At 35.0% G+C, this 12,699-nt stretch overlaps 1 protein-coding gene across 7 annotated transcripts in view; it reads right to left on the reverse strand.

Annotated features, from left to right (window-relative positions):
- Positions 1–638: 638 nt before the first annotated feature.
- The window catches only part of arfgap1 (ADP-ribosylation factor GTPase activating protein 1), a 33,219-nt gene continuing 21,158 nt past the window's right edge, over positions 639–12,699 (reverse strand). For 2 of the 7 annotated variants that reach the window (XM_052031176.1, XM_052031177.1), the window contains exons 6-14: positions 9,956–10,042; positions 9,744–9,855; positions 8,229–8,285; positions 7,850–7,882; positions 7,533–7,562; positions 5,986–6,042; positions 3,519–3,578; positions 2,519–2,592; positions 639–2,286 (exon numbers count right to left, since the gene is read on the reverse strand). In XM_052031176.1, coding sequence (XP_051887136.1) covers positions 1,983–2,286; positions 2,519–2,592; positions 3,519–3,578; positions 5,986–6,042; positions 7,533–7,562; positions 7,850–7,882; positions 8,229–8,285; positions 9,744–9,855; positions 9,956–10,042 — 814 coding nt within the window. In that variant the 3' untranslated portion in view covers positions 639–1,982. The remainder of the gene's footprint in view (positions 2,287–2,518; positions 2,593–3,518; positions 3,579–5,985; positions 6,043–7,532; positions 7,563–7,849; positions 7,883–8,228; positions 8,286–9,743; positions 9,856–9,955; positions 10,043–12,699) is intronic. The other 5 variants (XM_052031179.1, XM_052031178.1, XM_052031181.1 and 2 more) reach the window with 4 other exon arrangements.

The raw sequence follows: 12,699 nt of genomic DNA on the forward strand, positions 1-12,699 counted from the left end.
CCAAAACCATGAAGGGTCTTGACCCTAAACGTCGATTGTCCATTTCCCTTCATAGATGCTGTTTGACCCGCAGAGTTCCTCCAGCATTTTGTGTGTTATATAAAAACCATTAGTGCCCAAATTCCTCACAAATAACTATTTCTTTGAAATTATTTGGAAATAGAGCACCATGGCCTGGTTGGTGTACAGGAAGACTGGGAACACATTCTCCAAGTTAAAGTATCTCACACATCAAAAGTGACAGACAGGTCTCTAAACAAATACCAAAAGACTAAGTTAAGACATTACGCTTTCTACATACTGTATGAGAAAGGCTAAAATCTTATTCACATTAATAACTTGTTAATATATCAATATCTGTAAAATATATGATTTATCTTTAGTACCGGAGGGGAAACCTTAAATAGAACTGAAACCAAAAACTGGGTGGAAATGAACAGAAGATAGGTTTCAACTGCGAATGAAGCGCTACAAATAATTTTGAAACTCATTTTATTCCACCAAGGTGACTTTTTGAATTAATTTTACGACCATGTTCAAAATATCTGTGCCAAAAATTGCTTCCAGATAACAATAAAGTTCAACAAACAGAATGGAATTTTACAAATAAACTGGGAGCTTATAATTAAAGAAAAAACTTCCTTTTTAAATCTGATTTATTGTCATACATCAAAGGCAATCACACACAAAAATGGGTGCAAAGTTATTAGCAACTTCTAAGTTGCTATATTTCGATATATCCATTCATATCAGCAAAATCTTTATCAGATTTTAGGTCATAAAAGCTGAATTATCCCCAAGTTACAGAAAGGTTAACCTGTTGCGCATGCTCAAAAATATTGCACAGAGTTTTTTTTCCCCAATACTTTAAGATCAATCAGTCATACTTGATTGGCATTCACATCATTAGCAACCGGAATGTTTGGGGCTAGGTTTTGGAGGCAGCAGCAGACCAGACACTATGCTACCACAGTTGCAGATCAACATACTTTTGAAGATTATATTCCAAAGGTCAGAGAATGCAGTTTATCTCTGATTATACAAGATGTATTTATATATGCTACGTCATACATTTAAAAGGCAAGTATAGAGACATCTATCCAAGGTGATAACAATAGCTAATAAAATAATCCAAATTAAAACATTTTTAAATGGATACAAGCAGAGAAATTGCTACTTACAGCATTAGCAAATGAATATTTAATACACTCAAACATTCCTCTATCTACTATTTTAGTAAAAGCATTAATCTCTTAATGACTGTACAAGTCTAGTAGACTAGAAATGCAGTACAAATGTAAAGAACATTCATTGGCTGATACTAGCCACTTCAATATTATGAATTGTTTGGTAAGGCAGGTAGAGTTGGAGCACAGGTAGAAACAGTTATTATTGGAGCGGAAATATTAAATGTTATTTCAATTAACTTAGTACCAAACCTATAACAATCACAGAGAACACTAAGTATGAACTTGCAAGCACTACTCGCCCTGTACAACTACACATATTCAAGCTGCAGACAGACACAGTATAGCACATGCAGCAAATGCTATATTTGTTGCATTTAAAAAGAAAACCTGAGCTAAAAAATTAATCACTGCACTATTTAACTTTGTTTTTTTTTTGCCATGATACCCTGTGGATTTCTAATAACTACTTATGTACACAAAAATAAATCTGTGAATTAATGGAAAAAACATATTCCCTTAAATAGAAAAATGTATTGTCAATGTATTCAGTGTAAAAATATAACACTTGAACCTAAACTACTTACTAAGGGGATAATTTTCTGGTTACAATACAGACTGTTCATTGAGCAGGTTTCTTTTGTTTGAGATATGCATGTAACCAGCCTCTAGAAAGATACATTTCCAAAACATTGATTCTTTATGGACAGGAATACCAATTGGCTTATGACAGCAACAAAGCAAAGTTAAGCAAAGTGAATTGTAGATCTTTTCAATTTGAGGAACTTTCCCTAGCTACCAGTTCTGGTTGTCCCATCCATCATCATCTGCAGTTGCTCTGCTTTCTCTTTTCGGTGACTTTATATTCTTGCTTTCCCCACTCGCAGCCCAGTTATTGTCCCAGTTGTCCCAGGCATCACTATTGTTGCTCTGTTTTATCGTGGTGTCCACTGCGCCCCAGGCATTATCATTCTTTTCACCAGAGCCCCAAACATTTGTACTTGGGGGACTCTTTGTTTTAGAATCGTCATTCACACCAAAATTATCCCAGAAGCCATCTTCAAATCCACTATTCTGGTAGCTTTCACCAACTGAGTGGCTGTAATGTAGAGAACATATCAAACCATTTGAGAAATGAACAGTAGTCTATCAGCCACTTGAAAAATGAACTGCTGTAAGAATTTATAATACAATTTATTCTTTATATTGGAAGATTCCTTATGTATTCATGATAAAAAAGCACAATAAAATTGTATATTTAATTAAAATTCAACCCCACATGCCACATTAAATCTTTGTGCTATAGAAATGTGATAATTTATATGCATTACCTTTGTGAGGCAGATTCCTTGTTGGTAAAGAAAGAACTGACATCTTGCCATCCTTTCACGCTCACTCCCTGTACCTATGAATGTTGAAAGGATGAATAAACCCTTCACAGTAGAATAACCCAACATAATGTTTAAATACGTAAACAGATACACCAGAAAAAAACTACACAATATTAACAATTAGCTTTCTAGCAATTTGGCTGAGAAAATAATATTGCCAACATTAACAAATGAATCTTACAATAAACCATGTAATTCACAGATTCAGCCTTCATCCTCTGCATTCTAAACATGGTAAGCACTTCCCTAAAATCATCAGATGGGGAAAATTATGAAACCACTCTAATGTGTATTTATTTATTAATATTATCAAAGAAAGGAAAAGGAAAAGGCAGAGGAATTAAGCAAATACTTTGGGTCTTTATTCAGAATTACTGAAGAACCAAAAGGTCCAGTACAAATGAGGAAATAAAAGAAATTAGTATCAATTAAAAAACTAGAAAAGTTAGAGGTTTAAAATTGGTAAATATCAACTATTATTTAATATTGGTGAAATCAAAAATAATAGGGGCAACTTCAATTTTAATTATGAGAGAGGTGGCAAACACAAGGAATTGAGTTTAATTTTGATTGACATAATTTTCAATGAAAACACTCACCACAGTAATTACCAATGATAGCACAAAAGGAAAGGAAACATATTAGCACCAAACTGAAAAAGTTTATTGTCACAAGCCAGTCCTCATATTTGGCAGCTGTGCACCCCCAAGATGGTTCTTACATTATAAAATGTAGTAAACTGTAACATAACAATCACAACCAATATCGTATTCTTGGAACTTGCCTGTTTCACAAATTAGTTTAATACTGTTTCAGTGAGGCATTCAACCATTTCCAAGAAATGGTGCTTAATCTACATTAAATACTGAGTTTCTAGCAGCAGGTGCACAAAATATGAAAGCTGGCTTTGATTCATGCCCAGTTTCAACCTTCTGCATACCTTATTAGCAATCTGTGACATGCCAATGGAAACATCATCTAAAAATTTTCCTTCTTTCACCTGCATGTAAAAATTGCCTTCAGTTACTTATGAACTTGTAGAGAGCTACTGTAGATTCATCATCTTATTGAACCAAATCTGGTAACAGCCCTTTTGCAAGACAGGCAGAACTAAACAGAGAACTCTTAAAATAAAAGCGGTTTTTGGGAAAGATACAGTATTTCCAATTCTTCCTCTGTACACAGCAAAATTTTGATCATGAGCAAGAATACAACAACCGTTTTATATTGTACAGGGAATTCCAAACAATGGGTTATGACACTAAATAAAACCACATCAGCAACTAATGGACTTCAAACTGCCATTCTATTTTGGAATTCCAAACTGCACCTGTCCATTGATAGGAAACAATTGGACTACCCTGTCCCCTAGTAAATCAGACTCTCACACTGCACTACGGATGACAAACAACGGAGGGGCTGAGAAACATTAACTTCACCCCCTTTCTTTGGTTGGGAGCCCAGGTCTGCTCATGATTTGGGAAATCTATTGCTGGGCAGTGTGATGTGCTGATCTGTGATTCTCTGTCTATACAGGAATCAGTTAAATCCAAGTTTACCAGATATGCCCTGCATATTTATGTTCTCACCACAAGTATGGATCCCATTCAAGACATGCGAATGCAGATAACTTTGAGTTGAAGCTTTAATGCAGAACTGAAGAAGTTCTGCAACATCATTTATGTCATCTTTAGATAGAGGCCTTGTTTTGGCATCCTGGTTAATATGTATTCTTAAAAACATCACTATTAGAAACTATCCAGTCTTTGTTTCTTTTTAAAGGCAGCAAATGCAACATATTATTCAATTGGAGGGTGTGGGGGGGGAGCAGTGGGGAGAAAGAGGGGAGCATGTGGCGAGGGGGGTCGGAGAATGTGAGAAATACTAGTCGTCAGGAATCCATGAACTTACTAAAAGATGTGTTTACAAGGTTCTTGTAAAATCATAATGATTACACAAAATCAGTGAAGTTAATGAAACAAAACATGTACCCAATAGTTTTTTTTTGAGGATGCTACTGTCAGGATAGATAAGGGGGAAGCTGTGGATGTAGCAGAACTTGATTTTAGAAGGTACCTGATAAGGTAGCACATAAAAAATCATTGCAGAAAATAAGTCATTACAGATTTGGGGTTGTATTTTAGTGTGAATCGAAGATTATTTGAAGGACAGAAAACAGTGGGTTAAAATAAATGGATGTTTATTTCAAGCTGGCCATCATTACTGGAATGCATCGAAGGCCAGTATAGTCTCTCAAAGGACAAATGTAGTCTTTCCAAGTTTGCTGCCAAATCGATGCTTGTTGAAAAAGTAAACCAAGGAGAACAACACAAAAAGCCTGCAAATGGATATAAACTAATTATGAAGGTAGGAAAGAAGAGAAGAATCTGAGAATATTTACTTTACTTTCTAAAAAAAACATAATATTGGTTTACAGCAGGATTATCATGTATTTGCCCATAAAATGCAGTCCATTAACTTCCAAGAAGAGCAACTAATTAGGAAGATTAAGGACACATGGGCCTTCATAGCAAGGTTAGATTACAAGAGGAAGCAATTTGTACAGGGCTTGGAGGGAACACAGTGAGTGAACAGAATGTAACTTTGGCCTCCACACTCAAGAAAAATATACTTGCCTTGGAGGCAGTGTAATGCAGACATATCAGATCAGTTTCTGGGTTGAGGAGGGATCAAGTAAGACGTTCTACCAGATTTTAGAAAAAAATGAAATGCAATCTCACTTAAACATACAAAATTATGAAAAATTGAAAAAAATTAAAGCTGCTTCTGCCAGCTGGAGAAGTCTACGATAAGTGGTTAGCTATGTAGGTCTGAGACGAAGAGAAATTTCTTTACTGAAGCATTCCAAGTCTTTGTAATTCTTACTCTATAGGTCTGTGGATATTCATTATCCAAAGGGATCAAGGGAATGGATGAGATATAGGTTCAGTGAATAACTGTGTAAATTACTCCTCCTTTGACTTCTTAATGTTACTTTTAAGATGACTTATGAATTGCTTCAGAGATCTTAAGAGTGGTAACTGTTAAATCTCATAGGTTTGAGAGATAACTAGTGGTAAACCCATTTACTCATGTTCCAGATATCTTGTGCCCCTTGTTGCAATATATTAGCCCACACTTCAAGTGAGTTAGTGTAGAAATCATTTCGTTGAACTGTGCATGGGACATAACTAATGGTGAATGTCAATAGATAGCCTACAAAAATATCTGATCTAGTGGATTACTCACCGCATCATTTTATGATACATTAACATACATAAGGCTTTTTATAATACTTGATTTCAGAAAATAGTCTGAAAATGTGCTTAAATCATAATTTCAGGCAATTTTCCAAATAAATTGTGTCTAGATCATTAGTTTGAGCTCTTTAAGGGGTATCATGTTACCTTGTCCTGAGCAGGTTTGATCACATTCTCATTAAGTGTTTGACCTAGCTCTGTTGCCTATTTAAAAGAAAAGAATTCATTAGTACTGAAGAATCTCTCTTAGATTTATGCACAACAGCAGGAAGCAAATAGCTCAAGAACTACAAGCACATTTCACATTACATGCAGATAGCACACAAAGACAAATGCAATGCAGCAGGTTCTTATGACATGCATGAAAAACTTCGGCCAGACATCTATTCTGCTGCACTCTGAACTCGACTCAATGTAAGAAGGATGAGCTATGCACATAGTATTTATTTACTGACAGCCAGCAAAACCACACAATTTCTTTTCCCAGTTGAGAAAGTTATTTTAAAAGGCCTCCCAATAAAAGGGTCAAAGTTACATTACAAAATAGTTCAAATAGTGCTTAGAGGTTCATAGCACTTTTTTTCTCCAATTAACTTAAAGTTTTATTTTTCCATACAGTAATTTCTTAAATATCATGGGGGTGGGGTTGGGCAAATTCAACCTCCCAGCTAGTGCAAAACTGATAACAGACAAGTCACATTTTGTACAAACTGTAAACAAAAAAAATTGGCTAAGTCTATAATGGAGCAACCTGTTTTTGTTTTCTCTGAAGTTGAATTTTACCCCCAGGGCTCAGAATAAATTTTACTAGATAATCTCCAAACCCATTTCACAAAAATTATTGACTAGTTCACTAAACTTCCACTATTGTAAAGAATTTCTGTACAAGTATGTAATCACATTTGTAAGCCATTAACTTTTGCAATTACTTAGCCACCATGACCTTTGAAGCCTTCTATCTAAAACAGTAATAAAGTTATAATAGAGCTATAAACATTCTTCTACAAAAGCAGGAAACATTTGGTGTGTTGGTAAAGAGCTAATATTCTTTATTATGTAACTACTGCTTTTAATTTTGTACAGAACTCAAGCAAAAATAAGATTTCTCAATTAGCTTGCTAACCAGACATAGTGGACATATGGTCATTATGAGAAAATATCTGATGACCAACAAGTTCAAATCCATTACAAAAATGTTAAATAGTCCAAAGGTCAAGTGTCTAGACTGACATGAAATATAGTTTGTTACCAGGACTGCTAACCAGAATTCTACCCAAGTATCGTTCAGTCTTCAAGTGACAGTCAAGGAAAATAAAACAATTTCTGAAGTTAGTCTAACTTCTTTCCTTATTTCAGTCAACTTTAACATGAAATGGACACAAAAATAGAAAATCGAGAGAAGAAATTGTGCATCAGACATCAGTACACAGGTAATACCAGTGGTGATCATCTTAAACCCACTAGACCTCAAAGCAAATGGACCACTGATTAGCTATAATAAAAAGGTTTCTACCTTAATATACAATAAACATATTAATTGCACCATCTAAAAAATGGCTTAAATTAAGTTCCTGGAAAATGACTGTTGGAATATCAAATGATGTTGACCAATACAAGAGAAAATATTGATGGCACATGATTTATGAATACAGTTGGAGCTGAAGAACAAGACACACAGAAGGTAGGAACTTTACCGGCTCTGGCTGCTGCCTGTAGCCCCAGACCTTTATCCAGCAAGAATGCAACAAGGACAGACAAGTGCCTTTTAGAAATTCACTATATATTATGAGATGTAAACCCACCAGTTGGAGAGCACAGGAATAATAATCAAAAATTTTCTCCCCCAAATAAATTCATTGCCTTTATACAAATCAAAATTTGAAATGCTGCTCAAATTGAGGCAAAACACCTGGATTTCAATACTAATTTACTAACTATAGAATGTTAAATATCTCAGTCACACCAAATAACACTCAACATACAAAACAGTTATGGAATAAAAGAATGGTACCTTTTGTGTTGCCTGACTTCCAAGTTTTACTGCCTGTTTGAATAAAATAAAGTTGATCATTTTCATCAACATACTTTCATTCAAATTCTGTCTAATTTATTCTTGCTTCGACATTAATTTTGGTTTTAAAAAGCAAACATGTCACAATAGGGAAAGTAGCCACGGAAAGCTGAATTAATTTTGCTTTTCGCATCTTGCCTGCCAAAACACACATTCACCTATGAATTTTTAAACCAAGTACTTTAAATATCTTCAGACAATCAAATTTTAAAAATTTAGCAAATTTTCGTGTTCACAAGTAAAAATACTATCCCTTTGCATTTATCCATTTGGAAGCCCATGTGTGTGCGTTAGTAAAATCAGATTAAAAACTACTTACTCCTTCTTTTGCTGCTGATGCAAACTTGGTGGCCCCAACAGTGAAACTGCTCCAACCCTGTAAATCAGTGAACATAATCAAATGAAATGACTCCGTGTCATTCATTTTTGTTCATCTATATTAACTAAATGAGCTTTTCATTTCTGTAATTTAGATTTGTAATTCATTATTGTACTAGTGTAATTATGTTTCAGAAATTGTCAGTCACATGAAGCCTGCATTCCATGCTAACAATAATTCTCTCCGTTCCCCTTAGGCTCCAAACAAGCAGTCAATTAGTAAGTAGTGCATGCAGCTAGAAGATAAGGTTTTCTGTACTCGCACGGACAATGTAAAGATATGAGCACTCAGCCCCCACTAAAGATTAAAATATTATATATGTTTACATATTGATTAGGCATTCAAGTGATTTGGAGTTTTACATGCATCCAAATAGGGTAGGCAAGAATGAGAACTTTAGAAAACTGAAGGTTATAAGAACCTCAAATCTGATTTTGGGATCCTTTCTTTATATTGCACATGTTACCTTATCTCCCAACCCCAGCTTTAACTCAATGGAATTGCATTCACCAACCAAATGGTTGCGCTTTAACCCTGCTCCCAAGAGTTTAGAAACAAAATTCAGGCTGTCACAAGTTTTGCGGAAGTGATGCATTACCAGCAATGTTAACTTTTGGATCAGACATTAAATTGAAGTCCATCTTCCAACTTGAGAAGATGGTACTACAAAAATAGTAGAGGTAGTTTTTCCAGTGTTCTTTGCTGAACACCTCCAAAAACAGACCATCTTTTCATCTCTTTGCTTCCACAGAGATTCTTTGCATGAACTGGCTGCTGTATTTGCTTAAGTCAAATTCAAAAGTAATTAATTGCCAATTAAGGCATTTTTAAATATTAGTAAAGGAAAAGGACAATATAATTGTAAGATCTTTCCTTCCATGACAGAGCTTATGGCTAGAAATTATATTTTACAAGGATATCATTAAGTCATCTCTTTGGCTAAAAAATGTAGCTACTGTAAATGTGTACTGAATAAGGTTGACCAATTGCCTCTATGAATGATCGTGTTTGTAATACCTACAGTATTGTTTCTACAACCTCCAGTGTTACCAACCTTCAGAAATTGCCAGTTTCATAAAACATGAAATATTTGAGCATTAAGTAATGCTACCAACATTACATTTTCATTTTTTTTTGGGTAAAAAAATTGCAACACATCCTCAAAATCAATTTCCAGCATAAAAATCTCTAGTCTGAAGACAGGTTGTTAAAACAAATAAAAGATTAATTTTCTTCAATAAATACACTTAACTCATTTATGTTACGAGTACATAGTTTAGATTAGATACAAGGTTAATACAAAATCTTTATCGAATTAAAGATAAAATTTATAGGAAACTGTGTCAATGAGTGCTCATGTACAATTAAAATTAAGTATTAACTAGCAGCCCACAGAAATCTTCTACTGTATCAGAAGAAAAATTAAAACTGGAACAAATTATGATACTTTCATACCGAATAAAGAGAAGTCATGGCACTGTTGAGAAAATCATCTTCCTTTTTCGAAGAGGATACAGTGTTTCCAAATCCAACGTAGCGATTATCCTGACTACCATATCCTCCACCACTTTAAATAATGAAAGGAAATTAACCACTAATGCTTAGTTGAAAACAATAGCAAAAGCAACAAATATACTTTTTGATATACATGAGATGTATCATTTTACCTTTGGTAGGAATTATCGTCATTCAGCCAGTCCTCAAACATTTTATCAGATGATAATGCAGATGTTTGCTTAGCTCCAGAACTACAGCTAAAACAAAAAAAAGATGCAAGTATGCATATGCACCTTTAGTAATGACAGAGATAAAAATCTATGCCTGCAATAAAGATTTCACAGATTATTCTTTCGGTTGAGAATGGGTTCCTTAAGTTACATAATCAATGAAGATATACAAGGCTATAATACTTTATAATAGTTTTAATTTAACTGCCTATGAGTGATATTCTGAGATAGTGTATTGTAACACTCCACGTATCACGATTTAAGTAAAATACCAGAACATCCAATCTGAGCAATAAAAACGCTTTGCTTCTTCTTAAGAAAAAGATGAATAGTTATTCCCTGCTATTTTTTTGGTGCTAAGCAGGAGAGAACCTAAGAAGCTGGTAAATAGGATAAAGCTTCCAACAACAATGTTTTATCTGATCTGGAAATCTAAGGGATTGTGTTCCTCAAGGGAACACCTGACCAGAGTCAATTAATAGACAGAACAGCAATCAACTGACTATTGCATACATCTTCCAGAAAGTTGAATGCTTGCTAGAGTAAATAGAAGGTTCAACCCAAAAACAGAGCACAGTATGCAATTAGCATCCATGGGATCTAATCTTTCTAATTATTTTTGAGTTTTCTGATTATGTTAAGGAAACACAAGTTCTGTAGAGGTGAAAACTTTATAGTTGCAACTTTATGATAAAACTAATAGCAGACACTCTCATCCTTAAAGTCTAAACAAAGCTGTATTAGACGTCTTAATAGATAGTCAAATTCAGCTGTCTTAAAGCACAATAGTTAACTATTGAGCTGTACAGGTAAACGGTGATATCTTTAGTGTCCATAGATTTTTCTTTCATGCTCATTGTGGTTATGTCACAACCTCCTGTTGATTTTTTTACTACCCCCAAGTATTTCTTTTTCACATTAATGTTTGATGGAATATTGCACTAGAAGTAGTAAATTACAAACTTTATTTTCCTCATGAGAAAGATCACATTATTCTGTGCTGAAAAACATCCAATAATTTGATCTTATCAGTTCTAAAATATATCCAATAACCTTGAGCTGTTCCATCTTCATATCAATCATAAAGATAAGTAAAGGCAAGAGGGCATTGAGCCTACTTAAGTTCATGATTCCTAACTAATCAATTAAATCCCCAATGAAAACATCCAAATACCTCCAAAAGAAAATCCAACTTTTATCTCTGCCATCCCATCAGGTAAACCACTTGTTAATCATTCAGCACAAAGAAAAGCCTCTAAACATCATTCATTAAAAAAAACCATCTAGTATGCTTATATTCTTCCTTATCTGGAAATACCATTTTTTCTCTATCACAGGTTAGAATTTTACATAACATTAAAAGATTTCTTTATTAATGCCCCCTTCACTCATCATTCAACCTCTTCCAGATTTTCATCAATCATTCCATTCTACCTTCATCAACTTCCTACAAAGTGAAAAAACTAGTTGCATCACTTCAATCCAATAAATGACTACATCTATATTGCTTTTCAGACATCAAATGGCCAATTCCTAAAATACAATTTCTTTCTCTATTTTCAATCGTATATTACCAATTGCATTTGAATCAAAGCATTAGCTTTTTATCTGTTAGTATCAAAATCCTAGCCTCTCAACCTCTTTAAATGAAATTCCCAATTAACCTTTTTAAAATCTGCTTCCTCTTTACTGCCAAACGTTTCTGTCAACAATTCAGTTCACAGTCTTTGTCACCCTGACTCCCTTAAGTCCAAGAGAAACAGATGAAGTTTTATGGTGCGTAACCAGCTTAGCCATTCATTGCCAGGCGTGCCTGGGCCATGTTAACGATGAAAGGAGCTTTAACAAACTAAAATGTCCCAAGGTGCCTCACAGGAGCATTATCAAACAAAATTTGATACCAATCCACTTAAGATATTAGAAATGACAAAAAGCTTGGATAGAGAGATAGGTTTCAAGTAGCATTTTAAAGACAAAAAGAAAGAAATGGAGAGGTATAGGGAGGTGATCTCAGTTCCTAGGATAGCAAAAGTCTGGGGAGGAGTGCAGTTTTCCCAGACGGCAGCAAGGATGGAATCATAAAATCATTCTTCTTCAGCAGTTTTTCCTTCCATTCCAGTTTAGTGGGTTGGGATTTGACTGATCAGGTCAATATGGGAATCACAGAATTTTCCCACAGATTAGGCAGAAAATGCCCCATCTGGCAGGCATGCAGGCAATTTGTGAGGTAGTGTACCCATTCCACTGTTTACCCTGGGTTTGCGTGCTCCTGTCACATGGACTTGAAGTTCCCAATCCTCCTCCTCCACTTTGAGTGATTGAGGGCCAGGGATTCCCAACAGTCAGTGGAGGTGCTGCATTCTTCCAATGGAGATTTTGAGCATATCATTGATATTTTCCTCTACTGTCACTAATAGTGCATCTGTTTTGGGAGTCTGATGTAGGACATACGAATGACATAGGATATGCAATGGAGCCGACTCGGTGTAATTAGGGTCTCAATGGCAAGTATGCCGGTCTTGGAGAGGACACTGGCATTGGTTCACAAACCCTTCCAGTGCATTTGGCAGATTGATGGCGACAGCTCTGCTGTCCTGAGGTGCCAGCTGTATTTTTTTCAAAAAAATTATTTTCGGGATCAACACGGTAAGTGTTCAACTCCACCCAAGGTGACAGGTTCAGCT

This window comes from Pristis pectinata, chromosome 16 (genome assembly GCF_009764475.1).
Source record: "Pristis pectinata isolate sPriPec2 chromosome 16, sPriPec2.1.pri, whole genome shotgun sequence".
Lineage (NCBI taxonomy): Eukaryota > Metazoa > Chordata > Chondrichthyes > Rhinopristiformes > Pristidae > Pristis > Pristis pectinata.